At 40.5% G+C, this 21,853-nt stretch overlaps 1 protein-coding gene across 2 annotated transcripts in view; it reads right to left on the bottom strand.

Moving 5' to 3' along the window:
• Positions 1-21,407, bottom strand: part of KCNAB1 (potassium voltage-gated channel subfamily A regulatory beta subunit 1) — a 416,921-nt gene extending 395,514 nt beyond the window's left edge. For both annotated transcript variants that reach the window (XM_065876516.1, XM_065876519.1), the window contains exon 1: positions 21,133-21,407. In XM_065876516.1, coding sequence (XP_065732588.1) covers positions 21,133-21,407 — 275 coding nt within the window. The remainder of the gene's footprint in view (positions 1-21,132) is intronic.
• Positions 21,408-21,853: the final 446 nt, after the last annotated feature.

Below are 21,853 nucleotides of genomic sequence, written 5' to 3'. Positions count from 1 at the left end.
AGTGAAAGATTATCTGGATAAAGTTGATTTGTTCCTCATCTGGCGAGAAATCCCTCCATCCCTCCTTAAGCATCTACTCAGAAAGCAGATTTGAAAGCAGCAGAGACTCCCTCACCTCTGCGGTTACTGCTCCTGCTCTGCCAACGGGCTCATCCATTGTCTTCTGCACATTATTCTTTCAGGGTCTAGAACTTGTCCGAGACAAGGCTGGGAGGCCTATAGGTAAACCTCAGCTACAAACCAAGGCCTAAAAATGTATAGTTTCAGTGCTGTGATATGACACATTGTTGAGAGGTCTTATTGGGATCATTCCGTCTGAACCAATCTACCTCTTCATCATCTTCTTCTGGGCACTTAAGGTTAATCTAAAAAATCTATGATTCTACTGAAACTGTAAGAAATCTTAGAAATCAGCTGGTTCAATTCTCTTGTTTTACCAATGAGGAAAGAAACATCCAGGTAAATTGGCAACATTAAAAGTCAGTTATTGTAAGGACTGGAATAAAGTACAAGTTTCCAGGAGCTTTAGAAACCAGACAGACAGGAGTTTAAAGCCTTGCCCAACAATGTACTACTGTGTGATGTGAGTGCTGAGTTTTCTGTTTCTTCCTCAGAAAAATAGGGAAAACAATATTACCTCCTCAGAGTTAACTACGCTATACTGGTTTATGTATTTTGAAGCCCCACGTGTACTACCTTGCCTCTTGAAATGTCATTGCACTGTATCATAATTATAAATGTTTCATCACTGACTAAAGTGCCAAGGCAATCCTGCTGAAAATCAATCTGCTGAAAAACCTGCCCTGTGCTTCTGCCGTGGAAGACAAATGAATAGCTTCACTTTGCTTACTTTATTTATGATAGAACGTTCTTTTCACCTGGGGAAATTTATACAATTAAGAGCACAAGTGTCCCATCAACATTTTGAAAAATTGCATCTACATGGTTTGCTTTTCTAAAGTCTCTAAGGGTTATTCCAAGATAAACTTCAACTGGAGGCATGTACAGCTTTTGGCATTTTCCCAAAGATTCCAATGTTAGTTCAAATAAAATCACAACTGAGGAGACCTTCAAGATGGAAGAGGAGTAAGACATGGAAATCACCTTCCTCCCCACAAATACATCAGAAATACATCCACACGTGGAACAACTTCTACAGAACACCTACTGAACGCTGGCAGAAGACCTAAGACCTCCCAAAAGGCAAGAAACTCCCCATGTACCTGGGTAGGGCAAAAGAAAAAACAGAGACAAAAGAATAGGGACGGGACCTGCACCAGTGGGAGGGAGCTGTAAAGGAGGAAAAGTTTCCACATGCTGGGAAGCCCCTTTGCAGGCGGAGACGGGGGTGGGCGGGGGGGAAGCTTCAGAGCCATGGAGGAGAGCACAGCAACAGGGGTCCAGAGGGCAAAGCAGAGAGATTCCCTCACAGAGGATCGGTGCCGAACGGCACTCACCAGCCCGAGAGGCTTGTCTGCTCACCCGCCGGGGCGGGCGGGGTTGTGAGCCGAGGCTTGGGCTTCGGTTGGATGTAGGGAGAGGACTGGGGTTGGCGGCGTGAACACAGCCTGAAGGGGTTAGTGCACCACGGCTACCTTGGAGGGAGTCCGGGAAAAACTCTGGAGCTGCCCAAGAGGCAAGAGACTTTTTCTTGCCTCTGTTTCCTGGTGCGCGAGGAGAAGGGATTAAGAGCGCTGCTTAAAGGAGCTCCAGAGACGGGCGCAAGCCGCAGCTATCAACGCAGACCCCAGAGGCGGGCATAAAACGCTAAGGCTGCTGCTGCCGCCACCAAGAAGCCTGTGTGCAAGCACAGCTCACTACCCACACCTCCCCTCCCGGGAGCCTGTGCAGCCCGCCACTGCCAGGGTCCCGTGATCTAGGGACAACTTCCCCGGGAGGACACACGGCGCCCCTCAGGTGCAACGTCATGCCGGTCTCTGCCGCCGCAGGCTCGCCCTGCACTCAGTACCCCTCCCTCCCCTCACCTGAGTGAGCTGGAGACCCTGAGTCAGCTGCTCCTTTAACCCTGTCCTGTCTCGGCGAAGAACAGACGCCCTCCAGTGACCTACACACAGACATGGGGCCAAATCCAAAGCTGAACCCCGGGAGCTGTGCAAACAAAGAAGAGAAAGGGAAATCTCTCCCAGCAGCCTCAGGAGCAGCGGATTAAAGCTCCACAATCAACTAGATTGAACCCTGCATCTGTGGAATACCTGAATAGACAACGAATCATCCCAAAACTGAGGCAGTGGACTTTGGGAACAACTGTACACTTGGGGTTTGCTTTCTGCATCTAATTTGTTTCTGGTTTTATGTTTATCTTAGTTTAGTATTTAGAGTTCATTATCATTGGTAGATACGTTTACTGATTTGGATGCTCTCTTCCTTTTTTTATATATATATATTTCTTTCCTTTTTCTCTTTTTGTGAGTGTGCATGTGTATGTGTCTTTGTGTGATTTTGTCTCTATAGCTTTGCTTTTACCATTTGTCTGAGTTTTGTTTTTGTTTTTTTTTAGTATAGTTTTTAGTGCTTGATATCATTGGTGGATTTCTTCTTTGGTTTGGTTGCTCTCTTCTTTCTTGCTTGCGTTTTTTAAAATTTTAATAATTTTTAAAATTTTTTATTTTAATAACTTTATTTTATTTTATTTTTCTTTCTTTCTTTCTTTTATTCTCACTTTTCTTCTGAGCCGTGTGGCTGACACGGTCTTTGTGCTCCAGCCAGGTGTCAGGCCTGTGCCTCTGAGGTGGGAGAGCCGAGTTCAGGACATTGGTCCACCAGAGACCTCTCGGCTCCACGTAATATCAAATGGCAAAAGCTCTCCCAGAGATCTCCATCTCAACGCTAAGACCCAACTCCACTCAACAACCAGCAAGCTACAGTGCTAGACACCCCATGCCAAACAACTAGCAAGACAGGAACACAACCCCACCCATTAGCAGAGAGGCTGCCTAAAATCATAATAAGGTCACAGACACCCCAAAACACACCACGAGATGTGGTCCTGGCCCACCAGAAAGACAAGATCCAGCCTCATCCACCAGAACACAGGCGCCAGTCCCCTCCACAAGGAAGCCTACACAACCCACTGAACCAACCTTAGCCACTGGGGGCAGACACCAAAAACAACGGGAACTACGAACCTGCAGCCTATGAAAAGGAAACCCCAAACACAGTAAGTTAAGCAAAATGAGAAGACAGAGAAACACACAGCAGATGAAGGAACAAGGGAAAAACCCACCAGACCTAACAAATGAAGAGGAGATAGGCAGTCTACCTGAAAAAGAATTCAGAGTAAGAGAGTAAAGATAATCCAAAATCTTGGAAATAGAATAGACAAAATGCAAGAAACATTTAACAAGGATCTAGAAGAATTAAAGAGCAAACAAACAATGATGAACAACACAATAAATGAAATTAAAAATTCTCTAGAAGGAATCAATAGCAGAATAACTGAGGCAGAAGAACAGATAAGTGACCTGGAAAATAAAATAGTGGAAAAACTACTGCAGAGCAGAATAAAGAAAAAAGAATGAAAAGAATTGAGGACAGTCTCAGAGACCTCTGGGACAACATTAAATGCACCAACATTTGAATTATAGAGGTCCCAGAAGAAGAGAAAAAGAAAGGGACTGAGAAAATATTTGAAGAGATTATAGTTGAAAGCTTCCCTAATATGGGAAAGGAAATAGTCAATCAAGTCCAGGAAGCAAAGAGAGTCCCATACAGGATAAATCCAAGGAGAAACACACCAAGACACATACTAAACAAACTATCAAAAATTAAATACAAAAAATATATATTAAAAGCAGCAAGGGAAAAGCAACAAAAAACACACAAGGGAATCCCCATAAGGTTAACAGCTGATCTTTCAGCAGAAACTCTGAAAGCCAGAAGGGAGTGGCAGGACATATTTAAAATGATGAAAGGGTAAAACCTAGAACCAAGATTACTCTACCCAGCAAGGATCTCATTCAGATTCGCCAGAGAAATTAAAACCTTTACAAACAAGCAAAAGCTAAGAGAATTCAGCACCACCAAACCAGCTTTACAACAAATGCTAAAGGAACTTCTCTAGGCAGGAAACACAAGAGAAGGAAAAGACCTACAATTAACAAACCCAAAACAATTAAGAAAATGGTAATAGGAACAAACATGTCAATCACTACTTTAAACGTAAATGGATTAAATGCTCCAACCAAAAGACACAGACTGGCTGAATGGATAAAAAAACAAGACCCATATATATGCTATCTCCAAGAGACCCACTTCAGACCTAGGGACACAAACACACTGAAAGTGAGGGTATGGAAAAAGATATGCATGCAAATGGAAATCAAAAGAAAGCTGGAGTAGCAATTCTCATATCAGACAAAATAGACTTTAAAATAAAGACTATTACAAGAGACAAAGAAGGACACTACATAATGATCAAGGGATCAATCCAAGAGGTAGATATAACAATTGTTAATATTTATGCACCCAACATAGGAGCACTTCATTACATAAGGCAAATGCCAACAGCCATAAAAGGGGAAATTGACAGTAACACAATCATAGTAGGGGATTTTAACATCCCACTTTCACCAATGGACAGGTATACAGAAGATATACAGATTGCCAACAAACACATGAAAGGATGCTTAACATCACTAATCATTAGAGAAATGCAAATCAAAACTACAATGAGGTATCACCTCACTCCAGTCAGAAGGGACATCATCAAAAAATCTACAAACAATAAATGCTGGTGAGGGTGTGGAGAAAAGTGAACCCTCTTGCACTGTCGGTGGGAATGTAAATTGATACAGCCACTATGGGAACAGTATGTATGGAGGTTCCTTAAAAAACCAAAAATAGAACTACCATATGACCCAGCAATCCCACTACTGGGCATATACCCTGAGAAAACCATAATTTAAAAAGAGTCATGTACCAAAATGTTCATTGCAGCTCTATTTACAATAGCCAGGACATGGAAGCAACCTAAGTGTCCATCGACAGATGAATGGATAAAGAAGATGTGGCACATATATACAATGGAATATTACTCAGCCATAAAAAGAAACGAAATTGAGTTATTTGTAGTGAGGTGGATGGACCTAGAGTCTGTCATACAGAGTGAAGTAAGGCAGAAGGAGAAAAACAAATACCATATCCTCACACATATATATGGAATCTAAAAAAAAACCAAAAACGTTCTGAAGAACCTAGGAGCAGGACAGGAATAAAGACGCAGACATAGAGAATGGACTTGAGGATGCAGGAGGGGGAAAGGTAAGTTGGGATGAAGTGAGAGAGTGGCATGGACATATATACACTACCAAATGTAAAATAGATAGCTAGTGGGAACCAGCCGCATAGCACAAGGAGATCAGCTTGGTGCTTTGTGACCACCTAGCGAAGTGGGATAGGGAGGGTGGGAGGGAGATGCAGAGGGAGGGGACATGGGGATATATGTATATGTATAGCTGATTCACTCTGTTTTAAAGCAGAAACTAACACACCATTGTAAAGCAATTATACTCCAATAAAGATGTTAAAAACACAACTGAATTTTTTTAAAGGTCACCTTTTTAGCAACCTGGTTAGATATAACATCGCCAGGAATCTACAAATGAACAAATAAGATATCACAAAGCCCACATTTCAAACCTCCTGGGAGAGTACCTCAATTCATAAACCCACTCCTTCTTGATCATAATTCAAGACAGATTTTCTTATTTCCCATTCCTCAGCAAAGATAGCAAATTTGATGAAAAGGGCTATTAGAGGCAGACATCCTGACAGGCACAAGGAAAATTTACAGCAAGGTAAGGATACAGAAAAAGTCATGGAGGGGGAAAAATATAGAAGCCAACATTTAAAAATCAAATAGCAAAACAAGGCCTCTAATTTTCAAGGCACATAGTTCTATAGACCTTAAAAGTCCCTGAAGACATTTTAACATAGCACAATAGTTGACATTTATTGAGATAAACTAGCGGTGTCAAGTTGCTTATTCAGGTTTAAAAAGTTAAAATAAATTCTTGACAGTTAAATTAGAAAGCTTCAGGTACTGGAGAAAATCTCTTGACTGAAGATTTTCACTCTCTGACAATGTCAAATGAACGAGGCCTAACAGTGAATTATTTCCTGCATTTAGGAATATTATCTTGACAATTCTCACCAACTTTTTCCCTGTTACTAGTAACTTAGTGGCTTAGCTGATTCCTAGCCCAGGAAAGAGTCAACTTTCTTTTTGAGCTACAGACTACACACTTCTTTCTGCTGCCCCTTTCCTACCTGCCTCTTTGCTGGTTCACATACACACAAATTCCTGCATATTCTTATAAAAGTTGAGTTGAAATGGTGCATTTTGAGTGTATTTTTCCCTGACATTTCTATTCCGTCTCCCCGCCTCCTGGTAGAACTAATTATTTCCTTATCTTTATTTCCATAGCGCATCATTCACACTTCAAACATCACACCGATACAAATGTTATTGTAGACTTGTCTTCCCTGAGAAGACTCTGAGATTATTCAGGGCAAGAAGCCTGCCTCATGTATCACCATATTGCCAGAAATGAACATAACAGATGATCAAACCTCTTGAATGCATTTCTGCTTAATTTTCTAGTTTGTTAGAAATTTTTTCAATATTGTATATAGGGAAAGAGTGCCCTTGAATTCTGAATATTGACTTCATTGGAAATTCATTCAACTGAAAATACTTCTAAAACACATTTACACTTAATATTTTTTTGCCATTTCTTTTATATAAATGACCATCTGGAACCTAAAATATTGCAAACAGACTTAAGCATTTAATAGTTTGTTCAACAAGCAATTGCTGTTTGGATAGTCACATAATGCAATTTACTAAGCTTGGAGACAGAAAGAGCTGATCTTTCTAATGCACCCCACTTGTGGAATTGTTTATGCTGACTATCACCTCCTCAGTCCCATAGGTAATTGAATAATTCAACAGTCCTTTTGGGCAGCTTGTTTCATGCCTAATGTTCACTGCTATAATCAAATTAAATATGAAGATTAAGCTACAAAATGCACTTTGGGCTTTGATTTTTTTAAGTGAACTATTTCAAACTTGATTAAAAAACGGCTCTTGAATTGTTCCTCAAATTCCTCACCCTTCCACACAAAAATGTGCATGTATCTTGTGTGAAAATAGCGAAATGGAGAAGGAATGCCAGAACATCATAAATGATATGCAGTTTTACTAATAATATTATATTCAAAACCATGGTGCACCCTGCTGCTGGGAACAGAGCAACTGGCTTATCTGTCTTCAAGAATCCTGCAAGTGCATTATAGAAAAACATATGTAATGATTACATTGTTTGAATGAACATACTATCGTAGATACTCCTCTTAAAGACACATACCTGCCCAGTTCTGAAACAACAGACTGAATCAGTGAGCTCTCTTGGCTCTCAACAAGGCTCTCTGGTCTTTGTTTCCATGTGCCTTATCCTGCCTCATGAGCTGTCAGCCAGAGCCTGTGGCTGTTACCATGGGAAGGGGTGACCTGCTGCACTGTGGCAACTCCACCTCACAACCGCCTGCAGTAGGAATAAAACAGAAACTGCAGGAAGGCTCCTGGCTCATTCAGCCATATGTGACTCTTAGGGTAATTTAAAAAAAACTCTGAGAGGTTCAAAATGGGAGCTGAGCACCCATGGATTGACATTAGCAAGGCTGTGTTCCAAATGCCTGCCAAGCTGATATCAAATCACCATCTGCAGGTTTCTGAAAGGCCATCAATCTTTTCAATCTTCTCAGTGAAACGGGAAATTGAGTTCCAAGTAGAGAAGCCAAAAGAGATTTACCCACCATGTGGCAAAGGCCAGGTCAGGCGGGTCAGTCCTGAGGTATAACGTTGAAGGGAAAGTAGTGCCTTGGCCCCTCCCTGTTACAGGAAGCAGCCAGACTCTACCTCAGCACCTCCTTCACTCTGCTCTGACCATGGTTCTGTGGCAGAGACCAGCCAGCTGCTCACCTTGCCTGTTTTCCTCTCTTCCTAGGAACACATTTGCACTACAATTCCCAGCCTCCCTTGCAGTTCAGTGTGGTCATGTGACTAGATTCCAGCCAATGTGACTTCTATCCACAGCTGCCACTTACAGTGATCTTCCGTATGATCCCCCATATTCTTCTCCTGTCTGCTGGATCAATGTCAATACTCAGCCACCAGCCAGCTTAGAAAACAAAAGCTGAAGATGACAGAATTTGCATCAGCCTGGATCCCACCTAACTGGAACTTCCTACCCTTGACTAGACTTACATGAGTAGGAAATAAACTTTCTTATATCAGGTCAATGAGGTTTCAGGATTTAGCAGCTAGGGTTACCTTTAATTAAAAAATCAATGGACTTTTATTTTGTAAAGGGCATTTACCCACAGCCTAACCTTAATAAGCTCTTTCTGGATTGGAAACCAGAACCAAATATCTGGTCTGGAGCCCAGTTTAATTTCCTGATGACTGAAGAAATATTTGGCAAGTCTTTGTTTGTGATTAGGTTGCAATGTGTGTGCCAATGCACAAAAAACTCCCAATTTGTCTTGCCTTGGAATGGAGATTTTCCTCCAAAACTGTAAGACTGACACCTGATGGTATCTCTGGTCGCTAGAAAGGCTGTTGGGGAAAGGAAACATTGTTTCAACTGTCCTTTCCAGAGAAGTGGGAGCAAGTGCTCCTCAGAACTATGAGGCTTCCTCCTCCCGCAAAGCAAAAGCACAAAATACAACAGTGAAAATCTCTGGCAGAACGTTAGCACATGCCATTTAGCGACAACCATAATCTAATATTGGAAAGGCCGGGGCAGCTGCTGCTGTGTAACCTTTGCATCCTCTTAGAGCTTGTGTGAGGGGAGATGGCCAAAGTCTGACTCAAACCTAAGATCTGAAATTGAGTTAAATTCATCTAATAAAATTCATCTAATAGAGGATGCCGCTTGGGGGGCTCCTGGGCCTCTGTTCTTACATAGCTCTTTTGATGGAGAGAAGCCTGAAGAAATATTGAAATCCATAATCCACTCTATTGCACAGAGCTTTGCTCTCCACCTGAGTGACTTCCTCCCCATCTGAGCTGCTGCCTGACATCTCCCAGCCCTTCAGGGCAAAGGCAAGGACCTTAAGCAGGAAGAGGGAAGCTGTTATTCCTTACTGTGTTCCAGTAAAGAACCTTGTACTGTGATGGAAAGTGGAAGGAAAAATTACTAAAGTAACATCTCAGTAGCCATCCACAATTAACCCAAACTTGGGGAGGAAATATTCTGTGGGGTTAAGAGGTAACATCTGCAGCCCACTATCCAGGTTCAAGTGCTATTTCTATTGCTTACTCGAATCTGACCATGGGGAGGATCTTTTCTAAGTTTCAGTTTCCTCCCATGAAGTGGAGATGATAAAAAATAGCCACACCACGGATTATTAGAAAGGATTAAATTGAATAATATAAGGAAAGGGCTGGGTCTATAATAGGTATTCAGTAAGCAGTTGCTGATATTAGGAAAGGAAGGCAGGTGTTATGGTCTTTGCAGTGTACCCAAGAAACCCTGCCCACGGTCTGGGAGAGAAGTGTGGCTGTATCTACCCTTGTGTTTACTAGAGAAGCAGATTAGGGGTAACCATGCTCTCAAGCCATGTTCTAGACTGAATCAGAGCCAACGTCTCAGGGCAGAAGAAAATAAAAATAATAAAGTAGCAAACATATAGTGGTTATGGTTTATATAGATATAGATATATAGATTATTTATATATAGATAGTGGTTTATAGCATACCAAGGATTTTCACACATACTATTGGATCTAACCTTTAAAATCCTGGAAGATAGAGAATGCAGATGTTTCTATTTCCACCATAGAGATGAACAAACTGAGGCTCAGTGATGCTACACGATTTGCTGAAATCCACACAGCTAACCAGCAACAGAGCCATACTTTAAACCCAGGCCTCTCTATTCCAAAGACAATGGACTGATCCTCTCCACATGGAGAGAGGACATGTCAGACAGACATTTGGTCCTTGCTAATCAAAAAGGATTTTAAATGAGGGCATAAATGTAAAACTTAGAAGAACAGGGTTCTAAGTGAAGCAAGGAGGGAAGCAGCATGTCAAGACCTTTCTCTTAGAGTCCAGGAATCTTCCCAGGCTTAGGAAGCACACGGAAGGAATCCAGAGAAAGAAAGACCGTGGAAGTAAAGTAACAGATGAAGGCTGATGGCACTCCAAAGGGGAACAGTGATAATAGCATTTGCTGAAGGGTCCTTTCTATGCACTCAGCACTGTGCTAAACCTTTGATAGATATCTCATTTAATATTCCCAACTCTATGAATGTCTAATATTGTTATTCCCATTTTACAAGTAAGGAGACTGAGGTCCAAAGTCACATAGATAGTCGTGGGTAGTGCACAGTGGAGTCAGAGTTCAGAACTGGGCTGGCCTGACATCAGAGCTCGTGCTGATCTGCCCCCAGGTTATATAGCCCCGGAGGCTTATACAGAAAGCAAGATGTACAATGTCCCTCGTTGACTAACACCAGAAGTACACAACAAGCTGAAGGGTGAATGTAAAAAATTAATAAACCAAGCTATATAAAATATACCTAAGCTGTATAAAATAAAGCTAAATAACTAAAGCTAAATTTTAAAATCACAGCATGATGTCACCCCACCCCAGGAGAAGCATATTCAATATACAGAGACAGAACTAGAAAGGCTGACCTTGGACATGGAGTAAAATAGCAATGGCTCAAAGAGGTAACCTGGAATATACTTGAGCCTATTCTCAGAGAGGCAGCCCAGGGAATCTTTTAGTCTCTTGATGGGAAGAGAAGAAAAAATTAAGCAGCAATAGACAGAAAGTGAATAAGCAGAGCCATGTTCTTCATCAGAGAGGATGTGGGTTGTAACAAGTCCATGGGGCTGTTGTATGGATTAAATAGAATGAATATAAGAAGCCCTGGGCAGATGGCATGATGCTCTATAGGTGCTTGATAAATATGAAGGAGATGAACTAAATAGTCTTCTGTGAACCATCTTCAGGATTTTGTCAGATCTGAGTTCCACCTCTACTCATATTTACTGAATATTTTCCTTTAAACTGACTCACTTTAAATCTTAGCTTTGTCCCCTGACACGATAACCATGAATTCATAAGTTTAAGGTGTAAGTTATACATTTTTTCCTAATGCTCATGAAAACAAATATAAAACCACTGAGAGATTTAATGTCCACATGTCCCCCAACATCATCTCAGGTACAACTAGTGTGCCATAGTTTTGGAAACACTGAAAGCAAGTAAAGAGCCCTGGCTGAGGTACCAGGAGACCCAAGGTCTAGGCCTGGACGATCAGACAGGCCACCTTCATGAGGCACGTTCTCCCATCAGAAAGTAGGAAATAAGAACATGTGATTTATGTTGCGAGAAGGCACACGAGATAATGAAGGTGAAAACATTTCATAAGCAGGGACATTACAAATTGAAGGTGTTTGTGTGACTCTCCTTCTATTAAAGAATTTATTAAATAATTTATTTTCTAAAAAATCAAACATATCTGGCAGTGGTCAACCAATTACTAAAATGATATACTCTAAATATCAAAGAGAATTTTCTACTGCTCTTAGAACTTCAGAACGAAGCATCAACTCATTTCCTTTTTCTTTCAGAGTTAACACAACTGCACAGTCCCTATAAAGGTCAGTGAGCAGAAAATCAAACTCTGCTCCTTCGCTCTGGATTATGATATCATTATACCATGTATTCTCGGAGCTGGAAAGAGCCCAAAGAGATCATCTTGCCTAGTCTTCTATTTTACAGAGGGGGCAGTGGTTCTGGAGAACTTTTAAAACCTAACTATGGTCACGGAGCAAAATGGGATTCAAATCATGTCTCCAAACCCCTCAACCAATGCTACTGCCATTGCACGAGCCTGTCCTCTGGAAAGGCAGAGGATACCAGGGGAAGAGGAACTGCAGCTGCTGTGCTCTATATAATCCACTAACATCCAGTTAGGAGAGAACCCTGACAGCAAGTCAGAGGACCAAGACATAGACAGTGCCTTCAACGTGTCTGCAATTCTTCTGAAGGAAATGGACACGCAGCAACATGGCCCAACATAGGAATGTAACAGTGAGAAACTGGGTCAATTTTCTCCAGACAACCCAAATAGCAATCACAGAGATGCAGACTGAAGCAAGTCCCTACGGTGAGGGTGGGTGTGCCTGCCCAGGTATGTCTGCTTCTGACTCACCACCCTGGAGGTACAGCTGCACACGGCAAGTACAGCCTTATGGTCCTTAAGTCACAGGACATCATCGTCACCATTAAGGACCCACGTCTCCCTAGAGGCTGCTGCTGGGATGCTAGGAACTTGCTCTGGCTACCTAATCCCTGTCCTATTCAGGTTCACCCTCTCATTCCTCATCCAATCGTTCAGCAGACTGATTTACGCTAATATTCAAAACAACAGGACAACGAGCTAGGAAGCATTCTTTCTAGCATATGTCTAAAATCACAGTAAACTACCCAACAATGTCCTCATATTCTAATATCTCTGGAAAGATACTTCTATGTAATTTCTCATATAGATATTCCAAGAGTTATAGACTTAAAGAAAGTGTGCCTGCTCTAAGAAATATATATCATCTTTTTAAAAAAAGAAGAGCTTTCTCTTTAATAAGAAAAAAATCTAATCAAGAGTGTTTTCTAAGAAAAAAATATTGGTTTAAAAATTTAGAGTTATTCCATTGTAGCCTATTTCCATCACTCTGTCATCCCTGATATCATTTTTTAACATCTTTATTAGAGTATAATTGCTTTATAATGGTGTATCAGTTTCTGCTTTATAACAAAGTGAATCAATTATACATATACATATGTCCCCATATCTCTTCCCTCTTGCATCTCCCTCTCTCCCACACTCCCTATCCCACCCTTCTAGGTGGTCACAAAGCACCGAGCTCATCTCCCTGTGCTATGCGGCTGCTTCCCACTAGCTATCGATTTTATGTTTGGTAGTGTATATATGTCCATGCCACTTTCTCACTTTGTCCCAGCTTACCTTTCCCCCCCATCCCGTATCTTCATTCTCTAGTAGGTCTGCATCTTTATTCTCGTCTTGCCCCTAGGTTCTTCTGACCATTTTCTTTTTTTTTGTAGATTCCATATATATGTGTTAGCATATGGTATTTGTTTATCCTTTTCTGACTTACTTCACTCTGACAGTCTCTAGGTCCATCCACCTCACAACAAATAACTCAGTTTTGTACCTTTTTATGGCTAAATAATATTCCATTGTATATATGTGCCACATCTTCTTTATCCATCCATCTGTCAATGGACACTTAGGTTGCTTCCATGTCCTGGCTGTTGTAAATAGAGCTGCAATGAACATTTTGGTACATGACTCTTTTTGAATTATGGTTTTCTCAGGGTATATGCCCAGTAGTGGGATTGCTGGGTCATATGGTAGTTCTATTTTTGGTTTTTTAAGGAACCTCCATACATACTGTTCCCATAGTGGCTGTATCAATTTACATTCCCACCAACAGTGCAAGAGGGTTCCCTTTTCTCCACACCCTCTCCAGCATTTATTGTTTCTAGATTTTTTGCTGATGGCCATTCTGACCAGTGTGAGATGATATCTCTTGTAGTTTTGATTTGCATTTGTCTAATGATTAATGATGTTGAGCATTCTTTCATGTGTTTGTTGGCAATCTGTATATCTTCTTTGGAGAAATGTCTATTTAGGTCTTCTGCCCATTTTTGGATTGGGTTGTTTGTTTTTTTGATATTGAGCTGCTTGTATATTTTGGAGATTAATCCTTTGTCAGTTGCTTCATTTGCAAATATTTTCTCCCATTCTGAGGGTTGTCTTTTTATCTTGTTTATGGTTTCCTTTGCTGTGCAAAAGCTTTGAAGTTTCATTAGGTCCCATTTGTTTATTTTTGTTTTTATTTCCATTTCTCTAGGAGGTGGGTCAAAAAGGATCTTGCTGTGATTTATGTCAAAGAGTGTTCTGCCTATGTTTTCCTCTAAGAGTTTGATGGTGTCTGGCCTTACAGTTAGGTCTTTAATCCATTTTGAGTTTATTTTTGTGTATGGTGTTAGGAAGGTTCTAATTTCATTCTTTTACATGTAGCTGTCCAGTTTTCCCAGCACCACTTATTGAAGAGGCTGTCTGTTCTCCAATGTATATACTTGCCTCCTTTATCAAAGATAAGGTGACCATACATGCATGGGTTTATCTCTGGGCTTTCTATCCCGTTACATTGATCTATATTTCTGTTTTTGTGCCAGTACCATACTGTCTTTATTACTGTAGCTTTGTAGTATAGTCTGAAGTCAGGGAGCCTGATTCCTCCAGCTCCGTTTTTCTTCCTCAAGATTGCTTTGGCTATTCGGGGTCTTTTGTAAAATTTTTTGCTCTAGTTCTGTGAAAAATGCCAGTGGTAGTCTGATAGGGATTGCATTGAATCTGTAGATTGCTTTGGGTAGTAGAGTCATTTTCACAATGTTGATTCGTCCAATCCAAGAACATGGTATGTCTCTCCATCTATTTGTATCATCTTTAATTTCTTTCATCAGTGTCTTATAATTTTCTGCATACAGGTCTTTTGTCTCCTTAGGTAGGTTTATTCCTAGATATTTTATTCTTTTTGTTGCAATGGTAAATGGGAGTGTTTTCTTAATTTCACTTTCAGATTTTTCATCATTAGTGTATAGGAATGCAAGAGATTTCTGTGCATTAATTTTGTATCCTGCTACTTTACCAAATTCATTGATTAGCTCTAGTAGTTTTCTGGTAGCATCTTTAGGATTCTCCATATATAGTATCATGTCATCTGCAAACAGTGACAGCTTTACTTCTTGTTTTCCGATTTGGATTCCTTTTATTTCTTTTTCTTCTCTAATTGCTGTGGCTAAAACTTCCAAGACTATGTTGAATAATAATGGTGAGAGTGGGAAACCTTGTCTTGTTCCTGATCTTAGTGGAAATGGTTTCAGTTTTTCACCATTGAGGACAATGTTGGCTGTGGGTTTGTCATATATGGCCTTTATTGTGTTGAGGAAAGTTCCCTCTATGCCTACTTTCTGCAGGGTTTTTATCATAAATCGGTGTTGAATTTTGTCAAAAGCTTTCTCTGCATCTATTGAGATGATCATATGGTTTTTCTCCTTCAATTTGTTAATATGGTGTATCATGTTGATTGATTTGCATATATTGAAGAATCCTTGCATTCCTGGGATAAACGCCACTTGATCATAGTGTATGATCCTTTTAATGTGCTGTTGGATTCTGTTCGCTAGTACTTTGTTGAGGATTTTTGCATCTATGTTCATCAGTGATATTGGCCTGTAGTTTTCTTTCTTTGTGACATCTTTGTCTGGTTCCTGACATCATTTTACTGGTGCTGTTCACCATGTTGTAGGTCGATAGAGGAGGGGGAAGAGGAAGTGACAAGGGGACCAAAATTGATCACGTGTCCAATCTACAGCATATGTTTTACATCATTTAAAACATGTCTAGTTTTAAACATCATTTAAAACTAGTCTTCTGAGCTTGATATTCTTATACCCATTTACAGAACCAGAGTAGAGTCAGTAGACTGCAGAAAGTGGAGGCATCCCTAATTTTGATAGATCCAATAATAGTTTTATGATAATAACAAGGGCAGGGATTATGCTTAGAACTTTTGTATAATAATACACTTACTATGTGCCAGAGGCAGGGCTTGAACCCAACAACCTGGCTCCAGGATCTATGACCTTAATCCCCAAGTCAGCTGCCTCTGTCAGGCCCAGAGTCTCCATCTGGCAGGTGGTGCCACTGGGGTGCAGCCTGCAGACTACAGGACTACAGAAGTGTGTTCTTCATCACCGGATTCCACCAACACTTCCCTTTGCCAAAGCCAGCACCTGCATTTGGTGCCCTTAAATCCATTTTCTTCCTCTTTAGGGACTTTGCTTCACTACTTGCATTACATACTTTCTCTATCCCCTGGATTCCTCCAATCTGCTCACAAACTTCTACACATCTGCTTTCTCCTGCATACTTCTCCCCGACCCTGCTTCAGACTTCAACTATCATCCTCCCTCCCCACCTCCACTGTATCTTCTTGAGAGTAGCCTCCATGCTCCACCTCTCCTTTACACTTGGTCTCTGCCCAACTCCCAAGTCTCTGAAATGGTCTCCTCTCTTCTCATTCTCCTGGCCATGCTCCCAGCTCCAGCCTCTGAGAACACTTCCAGGATGCTTGCAGGAGCCTTGTGAATAGAAGCAGCTCTCCATTCCCATTCCATACTTTCAAACGTCTGTGCCTTTGCTCACACTCTTCCCCACATGGGTTGCCTTCCCCGGCCCCCATCTCCTCTTGCTCAAGTCCTGTGCATCTTGCGGTTCCAGATCTAATCATTGCAGCTGGGAGCACTCACTCCTTCCTCCGAGCTCTGTTATGATTCTTTTATGTAGCACTTCTTATTTACATACATGTCTCATCTCCCCTAAGCTTCACCTAACTTGAGGGCAGAATTCTTAATTAATTCACCTTTGTGTCACCTACAGGTCTTTGTACAGAAAGGATGTTCAATCAACAGCTCTTCAGTGTTCATTCCCTGACCGCAGGCTTGATTCTCAACAGCCAGATCTTCCTGCATAAACCCAAGCCAGAGGTTGCTATGCTCATGGATCACCTGCTGCCCTGCTGGCAGGAACTGAGTCCACCAAAACTCACCTGGGAGAACTGCCTGTCTTTCCGTAGGACCATGTCTGATCCTCTGGAAGCGCACAAAAGTTAATAACTTCTAAGAAGTCAGGGAGCTTTGACAGCAGAGAGGAAATATTAGAAATATAACTACTCACTGTAACTACTCTCCAACTAATAAACATTTATTAAGATGGTAGAAATCACTATTGAAATGCTATAGCTCAACATTCATTCATATGTTGCCTTGTCCGACTAAATGTCCAGTCAGTTCAAATAAATAAGTTCAGTCAGTTCTGGTTTGGAATGTTAATTCTGATAGTATTTAAAAGCTCTTTCTATTCGATCTGTAAGTCACTTTTCTCCAGGAGGGTGGTGATCGTATGAATTCCTAAAAAGCCTCTGTAAGAACACACAGTGGTCGCTCATAAATTTTAATTGAGCACAATAGGATCCTCGGCAGTCAGGTTCTAGGTGAAGTGCACATTTTTGCTAGATATGTTGAGTCACCCTTAATTATCTTCGAAAGCCTTAAATACACCATACACAACATGGGGACTCATCTTGACCCTTACTTCAAAGAGTTTGAAAGCAAAATACATTACTTTTCAAATCATTTCTACATTATCTCATTTAATTTTTACAACAGTCCTTTATAATGCTATTAGTCCTCTTTTGCAGTTGAAGAAACTGAAACTCAGGAAAGTTAATTAACCTACCTAACAATTTGTTAAACTATAAAACTCAACCTATAGGTTCCAAATAAACACTATCTAGTATAGAAAAAACAATGAGATAAGCACTCTAGAATATTACCAGAGGGAATGTACACTGCAAAAATATTTTCAGAAAGCAATTGCATTAAGAATAAATATATACAAGTTTATATATGTATAGGTAATATTATATATGTAATATTTCCCATTAATTCCAATTCTAGAAATAGAGCCTAAGAAAATAATCAGAGATATGATTTTTTAAAGTCTGATATAGATGTTTATTATAATATTATTTATGATAATGATAAATAGTAAAATAAGAATGGCTAAGCAATAATACAGCCATAATATATAGTCCTTAGAAAATTTTAAATGGTTTTTAAGATAACAAAATAGGCTGTCATACTATTAAGTGAAAAAATATAGTATGATTCCAATTCAAAAGGCTAGGTGAAAGCACACCAAAATGTTACCAGTGGTTACCCTTTCTTTTTATGTTTCTGTTTTTAAAACTTCCTACCAAGTTCAGATGTTACTTTTGTAAAATAAAAAAAAATGTTATTTAAGAACAACAGGGCTTCCCTGTAGTGCAGTGGTTAAGAATCCACCTGCCAATGCAGGGGACACGGGTTCGAGCCCTGGTCTGGGAAGATCCCACATGCTGCAGAGCAACTAAGCCCGTGCGCCACAACTACTGAGCCTGTGCTCTAGAGCCCACGCGCCACAACTACTGAGCCCACGCGCCTAGAGCCCGGGCTCAGCAACAAGAGAAGCCACTGCAATAAGAAGACCGCGCACCGCAACGAAGAGTAGACCCCGCTCGCTGCAACTAGAGAAAGCCTGTGTGCAGCAGTGAAGACCCAATGCAGCCAAAAATAATAAATAAATTTATAAATAAAAAATAAAAACAACAAATAAATTTTTTAAAAATCACATCCACAGTTACACAGGAAGTAAATGCTAGCCCTTTGCCTCCAACTCCAGGACTCTGGCCCCTGCACTACCCTCCCTCGCTATGCAGAGGAATGAGCCATCATATAAATACATCAGCATCACTGGGTCATCAGACAACTATGCAAAATGGCCAGTCAGTATGAAGCAAATTATATTAGATTGTTTCATACATAGTCCTATATGCAAACACAGTCCCAGAAAGGGAGTCAGAACTACTTACCACCAGACTAATGTGCATTGTCTGCCCTGATTCCTGTAATTTTATTTCTTAAATATACCAAAACTACTGGACCCTTCTCTAACAATTTCTTCCAATCAATTAATAATACCTTTTGTTTCAAATATAAGTTACCATTGAATCTGGGCATAAGACAGTCCTCAAATCCCTCATGAACTAGAATTAACCTGCTGTAAAATATTTTCATTCCATCTTCTCAGAAAAGAAATTGGAGTGACAGCTCTCTAGCAATTCCCTACTGATGGCCATTAACCAAAGACCCAAAGAATTATTGCCCATAGCAAATGTGCAATGTCTTCAAGGACTCTTCAAAGCATTTCATATTCTGTCCTGTTAAGTAAAATTTCACAGATGGATATGTTTGTTTATATTTTATATTAATCATATTTATCTTCTACCTACAGGTCTCTAATGGAGATATCACTCTTGGGCTGTGCTGTTGGAAGAAAGGACAATTGGCAGTCCAGAAAAACTTTCTGTAACTTCTTCACAGGCAACCTCTATAAATGAAAGAAAAACAGGTGGCCTGGGGAACTGCACGTTCTAATGCTTACATTACAATTTGAAGGGACTGCACCACGGCTCATTGTCATTGCCCCACTAACCTCAAGAACTCAGCTGAGGCAGTAGTTCTAACATTGGGGTGTAAAATGGAAAGGAGCTGGCGGTAAGTAAAACTGCCTTTTTCTGAATTATACACACATTGAGCTCTGCAATAAATCTAATTTATAAATGGGATTAGTGCCATCTGCACACACTAGTTTCCTCCTGGAAACGTCATGCTATAAAAATAAAGGGGGAGGAGACATTTTTCATGTTTGATGATGTAAGATAGACATGAGTTTCACTGTTCTTTAACACAGTCACTAGACAAGGGACTCACAAGGCTATTGTGAATCAATAATTAATAATATGTCCATTGTTACCATGGAAACAATCACATCCGGATCATCTCTCCTGAATAATGACAAATTGTTATTGTCTGAGTAAAGCAGAAAAGAAGGGAGTTTGTTTTTCTTTTCCCAAAAGTTGCTGGCTCAAACCGATTACCTTAATTTATATTCACCTCTGACCTGATAAATGTTATTCCAATGTAATAGTGTAGGAATTTTATAGTTCTGTGTTAGACTCCTTTATGGAAAGTTTCTGGTCTGGAGTAAGTAAAAGACTATGTTAAGGAAGGAAAACATTATCGAGACTTTCCTTTGCCATCTAACTCTTTTTCCAGAAGTTCTTTAATAATGGCTTTAAGGTTTAAGATTTATAGATATGAGGTACATTCCCAACACGGACAAACTCATTCATGCTTTCTTTGACTGAGAATGTTCTTGCTCCTTCCTCTATTATATCCCAAATGTAGGCACAGCAGCTTACAGGAGCTTCAGACAAATCACTTCAGCCATAAATACTAAATGTGTTTCACCAAACACTTCCAGACACTTTATCCTCTTCTACTTTTTAAATGCTGATTTTTAAATAGTGGCTTAGATTTAGAAATATCTATTTTATTCCTGCCTTGGAAAGGTTTGAAAAATGAAAGTTCAGGTGTTTTGAAGTTTGTGGTCCAACAAATTTTTAATTTATATGCATCAGTTAATTCAATTGCTAAATGTTTTCCTATAATATCTTTTTAGAATTAGAAATATAAAAATGGGGCAGCTCAGAGCAAACTGGGATGCTTTGATAAACAGAATACATTCCAGAATTTCTATGCTACCAGTCTCTACAAAAGAAGTTTTCCACTCTTTGACCATTTCATTGAAAGTAACAGTTACAGTGAGTAAGTATTCTTAAATTTCAGGACTCCAGACACTTTTACTCCATACATTTTGCCTTATAAGATTGGGATTTGTGAAATTATTCCTCCTCTGCATTATTTGAAGCTGAGGCTGAGAAAAGGACAGAGAGAAAATCTACAGGGATTTGTCTTACGTTGACCTCTTTTTTAAAAAAAGTACCTTTTTCTCCTGATGCTCTCTGTCTTAGACAGGGGGCCCAGATCCCCAGGTTGGTGTTCAATGTGTTCTCCTCCGTACCCCCATTGCACGCTGAGCTCTCATTCAACAAGTTCACACTATTCAACTGTACACTTTTCAAAGAGGCAAAACACATTTCCCTTCCTCATCGCCAAGGTCTTAAGGTAAAGGAAGTAGAGAAAGATTGCAAAGAATTTGTTGTTGCTTTGGAAGGGGGCATTTTCACACAATCTTTGAACTCCTCTGATTGTTACTTAAGACAAATCTTAATGCCATACTCCTTCTTCCTCTCAGCTCTTGAGTGTCTACTGCCTCCTTACAAGGGTGTTTTCTGAATAACAATACAGGGAGTATTATTTGCCATTTTCACCAAGTTCCTGCTCTTTGTAGTTACACATTCTGAAATGTCAATCATCTGTAAGGCAGTTAGAGTTGTTAAATCTCCAGCAGCACGGGAAAAGAAATCTAAGCATCCACTCTGGAGAGCACTTCCAAACAGGGTCTCATAAAGCCAGTACGGGGAGGGGCAAGGCTTACCTGTGAGGCATGCCGGTGGTGTAGGCAGTGGTGTGCTCACTGGACAGCTCCCAGAGTTTTAGGTACCAGTTCACCTCCACTTCCCGCACCAGAGCCAGTTGCCGAGCCCTGAGTTGGGTTTGCCCCGAGGGGCTGAGGCTGCTGTCTTTCCCACTTTCTGAAGCTTTCTTGGGAGATTTGTCTTTGCTCTCTATGGGAAGCCCAGATAGTTTCCTTAACTTGGGGTCCTCTTCCGAGATCTGACTCCCTACCGTCCGGGTCCGGGCTGCCAGCATCCTGGAGGTTCGTGTCTGTCTTTCAGAGAAGACTTGAAGTCACTGTCATCAAAGTAATTTGAATTGATTTTTCTGTTTCCGCCTCCCTCCTCTTTCCTGTCCTCCCCCATCCCCTTAACCTTATCCTGCCGCAAAGCTGTAATTGAGCCGGCTGGGGATGAAAGGGTATCTCTAAGTTTCCTAAGGAAGAGCTAAGGCGGCCACTATTTGTGATATCCTGGAACATGGAAATTTTAAAAACAACCCCCAACGACTCGGTAACACTGAAGTTTTATGGTGCTATTCCTTCTGCAAACTTTGGACTTCTGCTTCATTTAACAATGATAACTCTGAACCGCAGAGTTTGGTAAATTATATTTGATCATCATTTCAGAGTTATAACAACTGGAGGCTCATTAGGCATTCTTAATTAGAGTCCCTTTAGAGTTTTTAAAGGTTTTTTTTTG

This window comes from Phocoena phocoena, chromosome 4, assembly GCF_963924675.1.
Source record: "Phocoena phocoena chromosome 4, mPhoPho1.1, whole genome shotgun sequence".
Lineage (NCBI taxonomy): Eukaryota > Metazoa > Chordata > Mammalia > Artiodactyla > Phocoenidae > Phocoena > Phocoena phocoena.
Note: the sequence above shows the minus strand (reverse complement) of the source record. Positions and strands in the feature narration are given on the sequence as shown.